The sequence below is a fragment of the Schistocerca americana genome, chromosome 2 (assembly GCF_021461395.2).
Source record: "Schistocerca americana isolate TAMUIC-IGC-003095 chromosome 2, iqSchAmer2.1, whole genome shotgun sequence".
In the NCBI taxonomy this organism is placed as follows: domain Eukaryota; kingdom Metazoa; phylum Arthropoda; class Insecta; order Orthoptera; family Acrididae; genus Schistocerca; species Schistocerca americana.
In genome coordinates this window covers 278743608-278761953 of record NC_060120.1, presented here as the reverse complement: position 1 = coordinate 278761953, position 18346 = coordinate 278743608, and the positions used below count along the sequence as shown (strand labels likewise).

At 37.2% G+C, this 18346-nt stretch overlaps 1 protein-coding gene across 1 annotated transcript; it reads left to right on the top strand.

The window, feature by feature from the left end:
• The first annotated feature begins 6932 nt into the window (after positions 1 to 6932).
• Positions 6933 to 7838, top strand: LOC124593959 (piggyBac transposable element-derived protein 1-like). Its single transcript, XM_047132307.1, has 2 exons — positions 6933 to 7131; positions 7243 to 7838. Exons 1-2 carry the CDS (start codon positions 6933 to 6935, stop codon positions 7836 to 7838), a joined length of 795 nt encoding a protein of 264 aa, XP_046988263.1.
• The last annotated feature ends 10508 nt before the right edge of the window (positions 7839 to 18346 follow it).

Here is an 18346-nt window from a genome sequence, read left to right as displayed (position 1 = left end):
TACATGTCTCTTTCCTAACGACACTCTTTGTTTTCTGCCAGAGATATAAGATTTGAACCATTTTGCAGCATTTCCTGTTACGCTATAATATTCTAATTTACTTAAAAGGATATTGCGATTTACACAGTCAAATGCCTTTGACAAATCACAAAATATACCAGTTGCCTGCAATTTTTTTCTGATGAATTAAGCACATTTTCACTGTAAGTGTAGATAGCCTTCTCAATATCAGAACCTTTTAGAAATCGAAACTGTGACTCTGACAGTATGTTATTTGAGATAAGATGGTTATAAAGCCGACTGTACATTACTTTTTCGAAAATTTTTGAGAATGCGGGCAACAGTGAAATTGGACGGAAATTTGATGCTATTTCTTTATCTCCCTTCTTAAACAGTGGCTTAACTTCAGCATATTTCAGCCATTCAGGAAATATTCCACTGATAAACGACTGGTTACACAGATAGCTTAATATGTTACTTAGCTCAGAATCACATTCTTTAATTAACTTTGTTGATATTTCATCATACTCACTAGATGTTTTTGATTTTAAAAATTTTATGATGGACATTTTTTCTGTTGGGGTAGTGAGGGTCAAATTCATATTATGGAAGTTACTTGAAATGTCTGGTCTGAGGTATTCCATAGCAGCATCTACCGAACCTGAAAACCCCATCTTTTCCGTAACAGTTATAAAATGTTTGTTAAAAAGTTTTGCAACACTATACACATCTGTCACCAATGTATCTTTTACTCTTAATGCTAATAATGGAAATAATTGCCCAAGAAAGGCAAAGATCACGAGTTCGAATCTCAGTCTGGCACACAGTTTTCCTTTGACAGGAAGTGTCATCATATATTTGACTTAGACTGTCACTTAACAAGACATCTAGTTCACCTAGCTTACTACGTGAGCCCTGTAAATTTTGATATAACATTGTTAATTGATTATGAGTGAACACATACTTGTCTGTTTTCCTGAGGTTGTTTGGCATCATTGCGTGCAAGGTGTGTGGGATCCTCTGTTTGGCACTACAAAGTCTTTGAGGTAACTTGATTGCTGATGGGGTGGCTGGAGCTGAATTTACAGTTGATTATGTTGTTAAAGGAATAACTTCTGCTGTTGTCGGTGCTGTTTTTTGATTGGGTAACACTGCTATTGCTGGGCATGTTGCAGTTAGTGGAGAGCTGAATGCTGAAATGTGTGAAGGTTACTGGGAAGCTGGTGTTGACTGTCTTGGTGCTGGGTTAATTATTGATTTTCTTGCTGGGTTATTTGTTGTTGGTGTTGCTGATGTTGTTTGAGCTGTTATTTTCTCCTGCTGGATTATTGTTATTGCTGTTGTTTGAGCTCTTATTGGACTGTTTACTGCTGATATTCTTGTGATTGTTTCTGATTCATGAGAGCGCATTGCTGATTCTGGGGAATTATCTTCTGGTGCCATGAGTGATACTATTGGCGCAGGCATTGGTGTTGTGGTTGCTTTTCTGATGGAGTGTTAGATTTTGTTGTTGAATCTGCTGCAACTGATTGACTAATTTCAATGTTTTTAGTTGATACAGTGGCCGACATATGTTTACTTGTGCACATAAATTCAATTATTTGATTAATCTTACAGTAGAGGAGTTCTTTTCCACGAATAATTAAGTTCATGCGCCATCTTTTGAAGCATTGATTATTCAGGAATCCCACACCAAGAAAGTTTATTTTCCTGTGTGCTTTACATAATTCACAAAGCTGACTGTTTGCTCTGACAATTTCGCAGTTTACACGAGAAGACGGTATTATACCGTATCTACATCTACTACATCTACATTTATACTCCGCAAGCCACCCAACGGTGTGTGGCGGAGGGCACTTCACGTGCCACTGTCATTACCTCCCTTTCCTGTTCCAGTCGCGTATGGTTCGCGGGAAGAACGACTGTCTGAAAGCCTCCGTGCGCGCTCTAATCTCTCTAATTTTACATTCGTGATCTCCTCGGGAGGTATAAGTAGGGGGAAGCAATATATTCGATACCTCATCCAGAAACGCACCCTCTCGAAACCTGGAAGGTAAGCTACACCGCGATGCAGAGCGCCTCTCTTGCAGAGTCTGCCACTTGAGTTTATTAAACATCTCTGTAACGCTATCACGGTTACCAAATAACCCTGTGACGAAACGCGCCGCTCTTCTTTGGATCTTCTCTATCTCCTCTGTCAGACCGATCTGGTACGGATCCCACACTGATGAGCAATACTCAAGTATAGGTCGAACGAGTGTTTTGTAAGCCACCTCCTTTGTTGATGGACTACATTTTCTAAGCACTCTCCCAATGAATCTCAACCTGGTACCCGCCTTACCAACAATTAATTTTATATGATCATTCCACTTCAAATCGTTCCACACGCATACTCCCAGATATTTTACAGAAGTAACTGCTACCAGTGTTTGTTCCGCTATCATATAATCATACAATAAAAGATCCTTCTTTCTATGTATTCGCAATACATTACATTTGTCTATGTTAAGGGTCAGTTGCCACTCCCTGCACCAAGTGCCTATCCGCTGCAGATCTTCCTGCATTTCGCTACAATTTTCTAATGCTGCAACTTCTCTGTATACTACAGCATCATCCGCGAAAAGCCGCATGGAACTTCTGACACTATCTACTAGGTCATTTATATACATTGTGAAAAGCAATGGTCCCATAACACTCCCCTGTGGCACACCAGAGGTTACTTTAGCGTCTGTAGATGTCTCTCCATTGATAACAACATGCTGTGTTCTGTTTGCTAAAAACTCTTCAATCCAGCCACACAGCTGGTCTGATATTCCGTAGGCTCTTACTTTGTTTATCAGGCGACAGTGCGGAACTGTATCGAACGCCTTCCGGAAGTCAAGAAAAATAGCATCTACCTGGGAGCCTGTATCTAATATTTTCTGGGTCTCATGAACAAATAAAGCGAGTTGGGTCTCACACGATCGCTGTTTCCGGAATCCATGTTGATTCCTACATAGTAGATTCTGGGTTTCCAAAAACGACATGATACTCGAGCAAAAAACATGTTCTAAAATTCTACAACAGATCGACGTCAGAGATATAGGTCTATAGTTTTGCGCATCTGCTCGACGACCCTTCTTGAAGACTGGGACTATCTGTGCTCTTTTCCAATCATTTGGAACCCTCCATTCCTCTAGAGACTTGCGGTACACGGCTGTTAGAAGGGGGGCAAGTTCTTTCGCGTACTCTGTGTAGAATCGAATTGGTATCCCGTCAGGTCCAGTGGACTTTCCTCTATTGAGTATCTGTGAAGTGTTCCTATAATAATTACACTTTCGTTGTTTACTGTATGCAGTGCATCCTTCAATCTGTTAACAGCAATGTTCAATTCATTGCCATAAACATAACTAGCACCACGAATTGTAACATGACACTGGGTATCTGGTTTAGCGCTTTTGTCACAATTTAACTTCTTAACAATTTCATACATGAGTGTCCCTGGTTTTATGTTAGAAATGACATTTAAATTGTGATAATTTAGTGGAAAGTCAGTGAGTCCATGTCCATGGTTGTCGCATAGACGCTTATTTTGGCTGTTTTACGATGCACACTTAAAACCATGTGTTTATCTTCTGCTTTCTGCTGCAGACGTTTATGATTGACCATCCTCTGTGTCAAATTATCGAATACTACATTACTGCATAATGGAGATTTACACTGCTTAACCCTCTAGTACCCCTAGTTATATATATATATAACATAAGTTTTACATGGGTGTTACTGGTCTTTAGCCAGTTCTAGTTCACCAGTGCCCACTGTTACACATTTGTACAAGCCATGCTGCGCATTTTGTGAGGAAAAATTGGAACTACTACAGAAATATTATCTTTGAGCATTTTTGTAGCTTCTCAGGTGCTCCAGGGCAGAAGTTGGCCGGCCATCATTTCGTGCAAGGTATGTGTGATCCTCTCTTTGAGTGGAAAATATGTTCTTAATCAGTATATATTAAATAGTAGGAATCCTTGGGTAATACAAGAAATATTGAATTTAATTGATGAAAGGAGAAAATATAAAAATGCAGTAAATGAAGCAGGCAAAAAGGAACACAAACGTCTCAAAAATGAGATCGGCAGGAAGTGCAAAATGGCTAAGCAGGGATGGCTAGAGGACAAATGTAAGGATGTAGAGACTTATCTCACTAGGGGTAAGATAGATACTGCCTACAGAAAAATTAAAGAGACCTTTGGAGAAAAGAGAACCACTTGTATGAATATCAAGAGCTCAAATGGAAACCCAGTTCTAAGCAAAGAAGGGAAAGCAGAAAGGTGGAAGGAGTATATAGAGGGTCTATACAAGGGCGATGTACTTGAGGACAATATTATGGAAATGGAAGAGGATGTATATGAAGATGAAATGGGAGATACGATACCGCGTGAAGAGTTTGACAGAGCACTGAACGACCTGAGTCGAAACAAGGGCCTGGGTGTAGACAATATTCCATTAGAACTACTGATGGCCTTGGGAGAGCCAGTCCTGATAAAACTCAACCATCTGGTGAGCAAGATGTATGAGACAGGCGAAATACCCTCAGACTTCAAGAAGAATATAATAATTCCAATCCCAAACAAAGCAGGCGTTGACAGATGTGAAAATTACCGAACTATCAGTTTAATAAGTCACAGCTGCAAAATACTAACACGAATTCTTTCCAGACGAATGGAAAAACTGGTAGAAGCCGACCTTGGGTAAGATCAGTTTGAATTCCGTAGAAATATTGGAACACGTGAGACAATACTGACCTTACGACTTATCTTAGAAGAAAGATTAAGGAAAGGCAAACCTACGTTTCTAGCATTTGTAGACTTAGAGAAAGCTTTTGACAATGTTGACTGGAATACTCTCTTTCAAACTCTGAAGGTGGCAGGGGTAAAATACAGGGAGCGAAAGGCTATTTACAATTTGTACAGAAACCATGTGGCAGTTATAAGAGTTGAGGGGCATGAAAGGGAAGCAGTGGTTGGGAAGGGAGTGAGACAGGGTTGTAGCCTCTCCCCAATGTTATTCAATCTGTATATTGAGCGAGCAGTAAAGGAAACAAAAGAAAAATTTGGAGTAGGTATTAAAATCCTCAGAGAAGAAATAAAAACTTTGAGGTTCGCTGATGACATTGACAGAGACAGCAAAGGACTTGGAAGAGCAGTTGAACGGAATGGACAGTGCCTTGAAAGGAGGATATAAGATGAACATCAACAAAAGCAAAACGAGGATAATGGAATGTAGTCGAATTAAGATCCTGAGGGAATTAGATTAGGAAATGAGACACTTAAAGTAGTAAAGGAGTTTTGCTATTTGGGGAGCAAAATAACTGATGATGGTCGAAGTAGAGAAGATATAAAATGTAGACTGGCAATGGGAAGGAAAGCGTTTCTGAAGAGTATAGATTTAAGTGTCAGGAAGTCGTTTCTGAAAGTATTTGTATGGAGTGTAGCCATGTATGGAAGTGAAACATGGACGATAAATAGTTTAGACAAGAAGAGAATAGAAGCTTTCGAAATGTGGTGTCACAGAAGAATGCTGAAGATTAGATGGGTAGATCACATAACTAATAAGGAGGTGTTGCAGAGGATTGGGGAGAAGGGAAGTTTGTGGCACAACTTGACTAGAGGAAGGGATCGGTTGGTAGGACATGTTCTGAGGCATCAAGGGATCACCAATTTAGTGTTGGAGGGCAGTGTGGAGGGTAAAAATCGTAGAGGGAGACCAAGAGATGAATACACCAAGCAGATTCAGAAGGATGTAGGTTGCAGTAGGTACTGGGAGATGAAGAAGCTTGCACAGGATAGAGTAGCATGGAGAGCTGCATCAAACCAGTCTCAGGACTGAGGGCCACAACAACATTATTTCAGTTTTAACAGCACTTTGTCACAACAGCACTTTGTCACAACAGAATGCTGAAGATTAGATGGGTAGATCACATAAATAATGATGATGTATTGAATAGAATTTGGGAGAAGAGGAGTTTGTGGCATAGCTTGACAAAAAGAAGGGACCGGTTAGTAGGACATGTTCTGAGGCATCAAGGGATCACAAATTTAGCTTTGGAGGGCAGCATGGAGGGTGAAAATCGTAGAGGGAGACCAATAGATGAATACACTAAGCAGATTCAGAAGGATGTAGGTTGCAGTAAGTACTGGGAGATGAAGAAGCTTGCACAGGATAGGGTAGCATGGAGAGCTACATCAAACCAGTCTCAGGACTGAAGACCACAACAACAACATTAAATAGTTTCTCTTTATAAGTGCTAGTGAACCAATTCTATGTATTCTTTTGGTTTTGCGTGTTGAAATGAACTCATGCCATGTATATGTAACAATGACCATTTAGGGTTATCTTTATGAATGTTCGTATTGTGACATGTAGGCATTTTCTTTTACTTCCAGTAGCGATTGATGACATTCTTGAGGTTCTAAATAATCCTGATGAGAATGTTGTTTTTGAACTTGATGATGAGGATGATGATGATGAAATTCCGACTAATGGTAGCACGTATCATGACAGCAGACAAACTTCTACTTCACAGGTGTTACAAGAATCAGCTGTTTTTAATTCAGTAAATCCTGAGGATGTTCCAGAAGATACAGAGTTGTCGTGGATCAATGGTGACTTCACTCCAGAAATTCATCCATTTGTACAGCTTCCAGAAGACGAACCCAAAGAAGTGTTGACCAATTTGCAGTACTTCAGATCTCTTGTGACACATGAAATACTGCCACTCATGTGTTCAACAAAATAATATTTACAGTGCTCAAAAATTGGGTACGGCTATTAACATTATCATAGCAGAGCTGGAGCTGATTTTAGTTATTTATTTGTGAATGGGCTTAGCTCAAATCCCTAGTGTGCGATGTTAATGGACAAAACACATGGCATATAATCTAGTTTCTGATATAATGGCTCAAAGCCGCTTTCAGAAACTAGTATCTCTGTTGCATTTCCAGGACAATCTTATATTTATTGAACTAACACAGAAAGAAGATAAGCTACAGAAAATTCACCCTTGGCTTACTTTGTTCTCACAAGCTTGCCTGAGAAACCTGCCTGAACAGAATCAGTGTGTTGACAAAGTAACGATCCCTTTCAAAGGGTGCAGTAGTCTTTCACAATATATACAAAACAAGTCAACAAGAAGGGGATTCAAAATGTGAGCTAGAGCTGGTTCCTCAGGATATCTGTATGATTTTGATGTTTACCAATATGCAGCTTTCAAGGCAACAAAGCACATACTTGGGAAAGGTCTTGGTTGCAATGTTGTGATGAAGCTAACTGCAGCATTGGAAGACAAAGGCTTTTTTAGGATTTATGCAGACAATTTCTTCACATTGTATCATGTTGCTGAGAGCCTACTGAAGAGGGGTATTTATTATACAGCCACAATAAGAGCTGGAAGATTCAAGCAATGTACCCTTCCTGACGAAAAGCAGATGAAAGCAGAAGGACACAGTACTACAGCTTCACAAGTTCACACAACAGGCAAGTTCGTCGTTGTGAAATGGTGTGATAACCTATGTGTTACATTGTTATCTTCACTAACAGATGCAGAGCTAAAGGACATGGCAAAAAGATGGGATAGGAGTAAGAAAGAGCATATTCTTGTCCCAAGAGAATCCATTATTCAAATTTACAATTGTAATATGGTAGGAGTAGATCTTTATGATATGTTGACATCACTATGCAAATATCACATAAAATCCAGAAGATGGTATTTGTATATCTTCTGCCACATGGTAACAACAGCTGTTGTCAATAGCTGGCTGAATTACAAGGCCCTGTCTGAAAAACATGTTTCTCTCAGATAATTTCAAGCTAATCTTGTAAGTACATTGATATCTGCTGGACAATGAAAGTTCAAAAGGGGACTTCCAAGTATTGAAGATATGTCCAGTAAATTCAAGAAACCTGCTACTACAGTAACTCCAGTGCCAGAATGCCAAATGGACAAAATTGACCACTTTCCTCAGTGGAATAACACAACAGGAAGGTGCAAGATTTGCAATAAACAGAATACTTTTGTTCAGAGCCAAAAATGCAAAGCTTTTCTGTGCTTCAACAACGACAGAAACTGGTTCAGTAGATTCCACTACTAAAAGACCTGTATGTAAATACATTTATTATTACATTAGCGTATGAGCTTGTGTAATACACAGATTCAGAACGCAAAACTGAGATTATACGTTTATCACACCAATGCCAATACCGTTATCTGGAGTCCCAGTGTTACATAGCTGTAACACATTGTAAAAAAGTACTAAAAAATTAAAAAAAGCTAAAAGCGATACATTTGTCCTCCAACTTATTGATAACTGTAAATACTACTCTGCTAAGAACAACCTACAATTAATATTAATTGTTGTGGGTTCTAGAGTGTTACCTACATTGTTTTTGTGATGTAAATTACGAACTTTTCCTAACAGAAAAACTATTATGTCGTCTTTATAATCTTTACTGCTTATCTTCTCGTATATATCGAACATGGATTCTTTAAAAACTTTCGATTTCTGCATTTAAACACTGGTTAATCTTCACCAGCGTATAATATTTATCTTTTAGGCTCTGTATCTCATGAAGTAACCGCGAAAATAGTTCATTTATGTCAGATTGTAACAATTTCTGTAACAATTTCGACGCAGCCAGACTTTTTGGCTTCGGCTAGCGCCACTAAAACTGTAATGGTGTACCACTCTGCACTTTATGCAGATCACACCTTTTGAAACATGTTTTTTGCAATACCACTAGTTTTGGTTTGTTATTTCTGTCATATTTCCAGACTGATCACACTACGATGTTGGTGGTGCACACACTATGTTTTGAATTAAATTCGTCACTGAGAATGTAACAATAGTTCCTTACTCTACTTTTTGGGTCATTAGAACGATAAATGCTTTTCCTGTCACACTGATTTGATGACATTAGTACTAATTACTCATTCATATTCACAGTTTTAACTCTATTCGTCGGACTATATTTGCAGTTGCCATCTTGGTTTGTTTTACTACTTATACTATCCTTTCTTCCGCTATACTGTTGATAATATGACACGCAATACACTTACAATCACTCTATATACCGAGATTTCCACGTCTTACATATATTTTTCAAACTGTGAAACTTAAACTGTATTTGAAGAGCTAAAGCTCACGATTAACATTGTCTTCCATCTTGCTCTCATAGATATTGGCTCATCTTCTGTTAACACTTATCAGTCGCAGTTGTCACTTACTACTGATGAACTATTATCTCCACCCCTTGTTAGGACTGAGGTTTTACCAGTGATAGCTGTTATTGAGAATTTGCTAACTTCAGTTATTATTGACAACGTATCTTCGTCTGTTATTACTAACAACTTACTATTTACAGTAACTACTGGCAGGTAAGTATGTTCCTGTTACTAAGAAATTACTAAAGATAAGTTGCTGCCTTCTGCAATTAACGATATCTTCTGTTGCTGCTACACAAATTGGAACTGGAACTTCATTATGCAGTGTTGATAATAACATATGAAAGGTATATTTTGGTCCAAAGAGCTGTATACTACAGCAGGAGAACCATTACTATTTAAAGCTTATATGTAGTACTATAAAGAAAACAGCGAGAATTCAGTTATATGTCACAGATTGAGAGAGGTTACTTCAGTTGTGAATAATATTTCATATTTAATAATACCAGAATCACATTAGGATTTTGTGGCTTTGGACTAAGATGGTCCAGTGCCTCGTAGCCAGGGAAAATCCAAGGCATTCTCAATGCCATGTATTTGTCTGGTATATACACATATAGCAGAATATTATTACGGGATGTGGCACACAAATACTGACAGCAGATATTAATGAATATGAAATAGAAATACTAATCATACGTATTATGAAATGTGACAATTATTAAGGATGCCTTACTTACTAAGTGAATGTCCTACAACTTCAAAATTTAGGATCCAGCACTATCTCAATGATCTTAAAGTATAGCTGGTAATTTGGCGAGAGTAAACATTTGACTATACAACGATTAAAAAAAATATTTTTGAGACAATTATGTCAAAAGTTTCGAAGAATAGTTAAAAAGTTTTATATTGAAGTCTACATTAAGACTTTTTTTACGATTTTTGCCACCCAGGATCGTCTCATGTGGAAACTGTGCAGTATTTTGTGAACCTGTAAGGAATAAGAATGAATCGAAAATTGAAATACAACATGAAACTAAGAATAATTTAGCAATGAGTATATATTATGTTTTTATTGTCACACGTCCTCTTGTGTGGTGCACATTGTAATGGTCGCCTAGTCGTAGATATTGCTATACTCGCGCTATTTCACTCCCATTTACGGAGCTTGTTAGCACTTGATGTTAGGTTGGCGCCATTAAAATGCATTGTGGTAATCGCTACTGCTTGCTGGATCGCTGCTGTCTCTCGATTTGGTTGTCTAGGGTTAAAAAGATGAGGTTCCGTGTTTTTGATGTGCTTTTGATGATAAATAACGAACGAAACCAACAAATATTTAAATTTCAAATATTTATTACTCTGGTGGCCATCTTAATTCTACTGTCCACCAAAGACAATGACACAACACAAAGTAGTACTTCTATTACATGTCCTTTGCATTGTTTATCCACTTCGAACAATAACACACATACACACTTCACCAAAGTGACATTTCGACTGCGCTCCCAACCATTCTTGCTGCTTGTATTTATAACCTTGTCAAAGAACTACTAAAAAGAGATATACTTTATAAGTCACATGTACATCTGTTATCATAATTTGTGCAGAAAAGTTATTAATTTACATCGAGTGACATAATTTAACATGTTATTAAAATGACAGACAGATTTGTTGACTTGACAGAATAATTCTTTGGTACAAAAAGGCCGTTTTTTAGAAGTTTGTCAATTGACTTCTCTAATTTGCATAAATAAGTAAATAACATGAATTATTAAGAATTACATTGGTTTTCATCTAAAATAGGAGTGTTTACGTCAATACTGGGTGAAAACGCTCCTGGTGAACAAATAGGTTTCACTGGGTGATTTTTATTTAAGGAGATCCAAAATACCTAAGTTGGCCACTATTTTTCGTACTTCATATTAATTATTTAAGATGGACTTAGTGTTTTTGCATGATGACATTTGCTGCATTAGTGATCAAGTGGTATTAACTTTTGTGTAGGTCAGTTATTCAGTATAATTTAATGGGTTGACTGTTTATGGAGACATGTTATGCAATCATTGTTAACATATACAATAACTTCTCTATAATCATAAATATTCGTTAAACTGGTTGAATTTGGAAGGTATCGTATACTTTGGTAAAGTAAAGCCTATAATAGGTTCCGTTACAACATGAAATGAAATAAGAATTTACTGTGGAAAAGTTAGATATGAAAACTAAGGAAGAAGAAGTAACATTATCTGCAGGTGAGATAAATGCTTATTTATTGTACTAAGGATTTATTAAGCGCTGTACATTTGAACTGAAAGCAATTTTTAAATTATTATCTACAAAGAAGAAGTAATACAATGTAAATCAGTTAACATGATCATACACTTAAGCACATAATACATCAGATCCTACATGTTTCTCAGCATGAGCTGCAAATAGACTAATCGTATCAAGTATTCACTGTTTACTTCTCAAAACAAAATGGTCAAACCCAGTATGGCAGAAAATAGTAAAGAGACATTAACATTCACATAATGGTAATATATGGCCCATGCTGCATAACAGTGTGTAATGCCACAATGAAGCATAGCCAAGGCACAGCAGTTGAATAAGTGAACGCTCATGCCATCTGTTGGATAGATTCGCAAACAAAAGTACAGGTGCTTCCGCCTGGTGGCAGTCAAATGAAATAGTGCTACGAGTAAGACAGTATCTGAATAGTGCTGCACTCGGACAATGGAATAAAGAAGCATTAAACTAGAATAATATTATTACGTATAGTAAAAATATTAATTTAATATTAGTGTAAGTAGGCTGTTTAGGTTTTTTATGTTGGTAACGCCATGTAGCGCTCTATATGAAAATCAGTGACTGTGCTGTGTGAAGGCTGTGGCTCGTTTGCATTGTTGGAATTTGCTATTGGAGTGTTGGGCAGTTGGCTGTTAACAGTGCGTAGTGTTGTGCAGTAGGAGGTGAGCCGCCAGCAATGATGGATGTGGGGAGAGAGATGGCGGAGTTTTGAGAGCGGATGATCTGGACATGTGTCCATAGGAGACAGTAAATTTGTAAGACTGGATGTCATGAACTGCTACATATATATTATGACTTTTGAACACTATTAAGGTAAGTACATTGTTTGTTCTCTATCAAAATCTTTCATTTGCTAACTATGCCTATCAATAGTTAGTGCCTTCAGTAGTTTGAATCTTTTATTTAGCTGGCAGTAGTGGTGCTCGCTGTATTGCAGTAGATCGAGTAATGAAGATTTTTGTGAGGTAAGTGATTTGTGAAAGGTATAGGTTAATGTTAGCCAGGATTATTGAAAGTCAGATTGCGTTGCGCTAAAAATATTGTTTGTCAGTTTAGTATTGATCAGAATAAGTAAAGAGAGAAATGTCTGAGTACATTCAGTTTTGCTCAGCTGTTTGAAAAGCAAATAACGTAAGGGGTTTATCAGCACAGTAATTCATAATTTTTTCTAAGGGGACGTTTCATATATCGACCCTTAGTCGAGGTTACCTCACTGGAATCTTCTGATTTTTTCTTGTAGTTTGTGTAATTAGTGTAGCTTTTATTTTTTGCTAACTCGTAATTGTAGAGAGAATCTCCTTTGTAGTTGCAGTCTTTCATTGTTGTACAGTAAAACATTTGTGGCATGCATGTAGATTTGCACCAAGTATTTCGCAGCTGCGCTTTTGATTAACTACATATTATTTTCAGTGCTATGTTAATGTGTTTTCTTATTTTTGCTCTTCAAATTGTGCTTGTCTGTGTTATCATGTGAAATACTGTGACAATTATGATGTGTGAAAAATGTAATACTAGGCTCCAAAGTAAACTGAGAAATAACAGTGAAGACGAAAGCATTGTGTTAGCGCCACCATGTAATGAATTAACTAATGTTCAACATAGTAATTTGGTAATTGTGCATAGGGAAATGGAGCAGGCGGCAAACAATTGTGGCGACAGTGAAACAATAAGTGAACAGGGAAGCATTATCGATCGATCAGTCGGCAACAGCTCGCCTCAGGAATCGGGAATGACAGGACACAATCTTGCAAATACTGCAGATTCAGGTTTTGGGCCCTCACCGTTTCCTCAAATGAGTCAAGACACATTTTCTGCTTGTCAAAATGTGAATGTTGCCCGTGAAAATGCACTACCAAACAGCATAGAGAAACAGATTCCAGACACTAATACATTATTATTGCAATTAATGCAACAAATGAAACAAAATCAGAGACAAACACAGCAAAAGTTAGACACAATGGAACAAAATCTTCAAAAGTTAGATACAATGGAACAACACTAGAGACAAACACAGCAACAGCTTCAAAAGTTAGACTCAATGGAACAAACGCTTGAACAAACACAGGAAGATTTAACTGCAGAGTTACTTAAAATCGAATATAAATGTCAAAAAGTCTGTAATGACGTAAAAACACAAATTTGCGAGCATTTTCAAACTATTTTTTCGCGCCATGAAAATGCATTACAGAATCACGAAGCAGCCATAAAAGAACTGCAAACTATTGTTCATGAAAATCACGATACCTTGCAAGCTAAAACTGACTCAGTTGCATCTACCGATTTGGTTACACAACTTGCAAAAACTCAGGAAAACTTAAATGACACAGTAAATACGATTTCACCATAAATGGACACTCTGAAACTTTGTTCAAAAAAACACACTGAGGAAATCAGTTCACTATCGGAGAAAGCAGCCGAACTTTCGGATCAGTTCACTAACTTACCTACAAAGGTAGATGATGATCTGAATGACACAAGACCCGTAACCTTCACTAACACAGAAGAGTATGAACAAATTAGAAAATTCAAACAAAACCAAAATCAAATAAGTACACAGTACAAAAGAGAAATCCGGGAAGTACAAGATCAGTTGACACAGGTAATACAAGAATTACATATTTCAGAGGACACTCGCGCTCCAATACGGGAAGAGGGACATAGAAATACAGAACAGCCACAAAATAATAACACAGGCCACTTCGGAAATTATGAAAGAAATTGGCAAGGTACACCGAATTTGAGATGGAACCGCCGAAACGAAGTAACAATGACCGATATGCGAATCGCTGACATGATGATTTTGACTATAAGCTGTTCATTACTACACATAAATTCAAAACATTTAAGAATTCTGGCAACGACATTCATCCACAAGCATGGCTCCATCAAGTCTCTCATTGTTTTCCTCCCAACTGGTCATTGGAGCACAGGTTAGAATTTATGTGTGAACCAGCTGTAAGAATGCGATCGGTCATTCACGATTGTCACAGTGAAGGAGAATTTTATCATGCCTTCCTCTCAGCATATTGGTCTCAAGCTGCTCAAGCCCGAGTAAAACATAGCATCATAATGATGAAACATTTCAAACAATCTGAATTTTCCAGTCTTGTCAAATATTTTGAAGACATGTTACATAAGAATCAGTATCTTTCAAACCCATACAGCCCCTCAGAACTCATCCGAATTTGTTTAATCAAATTGCCTGAACATTTACGACATAATATCTTGGCAGGACGTTGCAATGACGACATTGAAGCTTTTCAGGGACTGTTACAAGAATTGGAAATTGGCACTGACAATCGCGGAACGCGAAAACAGGAACACAACAATTACAGGTCACATCCGTCACAATTCCGCTATGAAAGAAATAATAACTGGACACGACAAGGCTATTCCTACAACGCAAATCGTGACCAAAACAGACACCACCCGTATGACAACCGTTGGCACAGTAGTAAGAATTACAGAGAAAGATCACCTCTCCGCGGTAATGACTATCACAGAGACAATCAGAGAAACAAACAATATGGGAACCAAAATAATTATTATCAAGGGAGAAATTCTCCACCACATGACCAACAAAAAAGAAACTATGTAAACTACCGACAAAACAACAGACGTGAATTTCATCAGAACTGTTAGGATTCAAAACAGGGCTGGGCCCTCGCGGCAAGCTGAATTTGTAGAGGTTAGGTCTCCTAATCCCAATAACGACGCACGCTAACAAACAGGTAGCAGACAATGACTCGCACTGCAGGCAGCCACATGCACCGGCTGGCTCGGAGAAAAATAACATAGACGCTAACCTTGAGAAAAATTTTAGCATTCTTTAGCGACATATACCGCATGATAATTGCGTTCAAGTTGATTTGCTGCGTAATGAGGAAAGGTAAAGGATTACACCACATTTCACATGTAAAACCGTTTATTGAGAGATAATCTGCTTTTTAACTTAGTCTTTGCTATAAAATTTTTCACTTCACGTTACTAGTACTCTTTGTCACACTTAGAAACTGTTAACATGCAACTATGTTTTAAAATAAACTATCCAGTCTAGAACCTAGGGAACATATTTAGACAGTAATTACGAATGCATTTAGTAGTGAACATAATACATGGTGCTATTGTGTGTACATCTTCCTTGTTCGTTGCACGATTACGTAACGACTATAAGGCTTACAACTTAGAACATATACTGGCACTGCTAATGAGATTTTAATGCAACATTTTGGTTTACTTGAAAATACATTCTGAATTTAAAGTACTTTCTGAGAGATACCAGATGATACAGCGGTTAGTTTATTTGACAGCTACACGATTATATCACGATGCTACGTTACAGTACAGTACTTACTTCATCATGGCAATAAGCGTAACAACTACGATATCTATACGCATAGCAATTCACTTTGTTTATTATGAGGTAAGTACATTGACTTCTACAGAACTTTGCTTACAGACGACGATAATTACGACACTTGGCACCTTTTTTACTCTTAAGTAATGACAGAGATTGTCTTACAACAAGATGCACAGTTTAGCGCTACAGTACACGTATTTGAGTGATTGATTTTGTACGTAAAACATTTATGTTTAAAGATTTTTGAATTACAATGATACAAAGGTTTTCAGTGATACATTTCATTCCACTGCTGTAATCTGTAACACCTGAGGGTATAATTACATTAATCCTCAGGGGCATACACGTTTACTTTGTGTATCATGTGTTTGGCAAGCACAAGGAGCCCTAGCTAATATGGTATTTGCTATTACAACTTTACACATCGGTACCATATTTCTCTAACACAGAATTACACAGCTATCTGATTATTTAACAGAGAAACAAACATTTTTTTTACTATGTCAGTGACACATGTTTACGCAATTACACAGTTGGATAATTTCACACTTATGAAATTGTATTTTGTCTGCACTGTGTGAAATGTTCATATTTTTTCGCAACCATTGTGATACTATGAGAGCTTTGAATGTCTTATTTGGTAAGGGAGCATGATGTTTGAAATACGTTTGAGGTAGATGACTTTATTGAAGGTCTGGAAATTATTGAAAGAAGCTGCAACGATTTTGAGATGTGATTGATCTGTTATGATGTCATTATTACGATGACGATGTGTATTATGCTGCTGAGGCATGTTTATGACCAATAAGATGATGCTACCGTATATGAGGAATGCGATTACGTGTTTATATGTATATGAATAATGAGTAGTGGTTAGGGACTCTGGTTTGTGAAAAAGGCTGTTGGAAACCAAGAATCGTACTTTAAGAGTTATGAAATGTGTGTATATCCGTGAATGTATCACAATGCCGGCGAAAATTTTTTGGACATTGTTATATTTACAGGATTTTGTTTCTACATGTTTGTAATGCAAATTCTCGACCTGTGAAATTTTTATATGAGACTGTCACTGCAGCGGAAACTGCTGTCGTAAATATTTCGGTAAGAAAGGTAAGTGACTTTGAGGTAAGGCGTTTTGGGCGCCCAGCTGAGAGATAGTCGTCAGAAAAAAGAAAGCCGTTCGGTGGAGAAAAAAAGAGGGCATTATACTCGCTATTGACATTTCTTTGTAGAAAGCATCGCAAATACGACACGCTCAAACTTGAAAACATATTATTACACTGTGGAGCTCTTAATTTATGGTATTTACTAAAATGCCTAATGAAATAATGAGAAACATTTTACATATATTGTCTTTCTAGTTGAGAGATTTTTTTGCCTTTGGAGACGCCATTTGCCTAGTGAAAGACGTTTCACGCATTGCTTTGTATATATATTTGCCTATTTTGTTTAATATCTAATTTCTAGTTGCACTGTGCATTGGTTAAAATAAAATTTAATAGATGTACTAATATCACTATTTTCTGTCTACAGACCCAGTAAAGAATAATATTATGATGTACTTTCTTAGAAAAGAGAGCACAAATAGACATTTCCCTTCACAGGAATTGCAAACATAATTTTTTCAACGATTTGGTAACTTGTTTCGTAGAGGAAGTCAAGCTGATGCATCACTCTAGTGTTAAGATGTGACAAAGTTATTAGACATTTCCTATCTTTACTGTAATATTTTTCTGCTTGAGCTATGACATATTTAGGTATAAGTTATTACATTTGCTGCTGCTGTTTGCCAGGCATACTGCTACTGAATTTCACTTTGTCTAACTCTGTTAAGCCAGTTTTACTACTGATTTATTTTTCTTGTTGCTGCACTTTGGCTCATATTAGTTGTAATGTTGCATTTGCTTTGCTAATTTAGATATACTGCTGCTTGCTTTGCCAATTTGCATTTTTTGGTAATTGCTGTTTGTGTTAATTATTTTGTGCTGCTGCATTGCCTCGTCCCTTAGTTTATGCATCTGAGCTCAGTAGATTTAAGTTAGCTTAATATGGGGTAGGCTCTATAAGAGAACGAGTTGTGATGAATTGAAAGAAATGCATTCAGAAACTATAAGAAAATGGTTTGGCCAAAAAAGGATTTTGAAAGAGGATATGAACAAAAAAGTAGGGTTTAGGGACAACAGGTTTAGGTAAAATTTTCTTGGAAATAAATGATGAGGTAAGATAATGGAAAGTAAATAATGAGGTAAGAAATACGTGAACATATAAATACAGAAAGTGTGTTTGGATAGGATTTTTTTGTGGAAACAAATGTTGAAATAAGAGGAAAGATCTATGGAATGAAGTTTTGGGTTGGACTGCGGTAACAAATGTTATGCTGGAAACGAACCCTGTGCTTTCCTTTTGTGTTATTCTGCTATGTGTTTGTGTACCCTTGTGTATTTGTGTTCTTCCTGTCTTTATTTGTTTAGCTGATAAGAGTT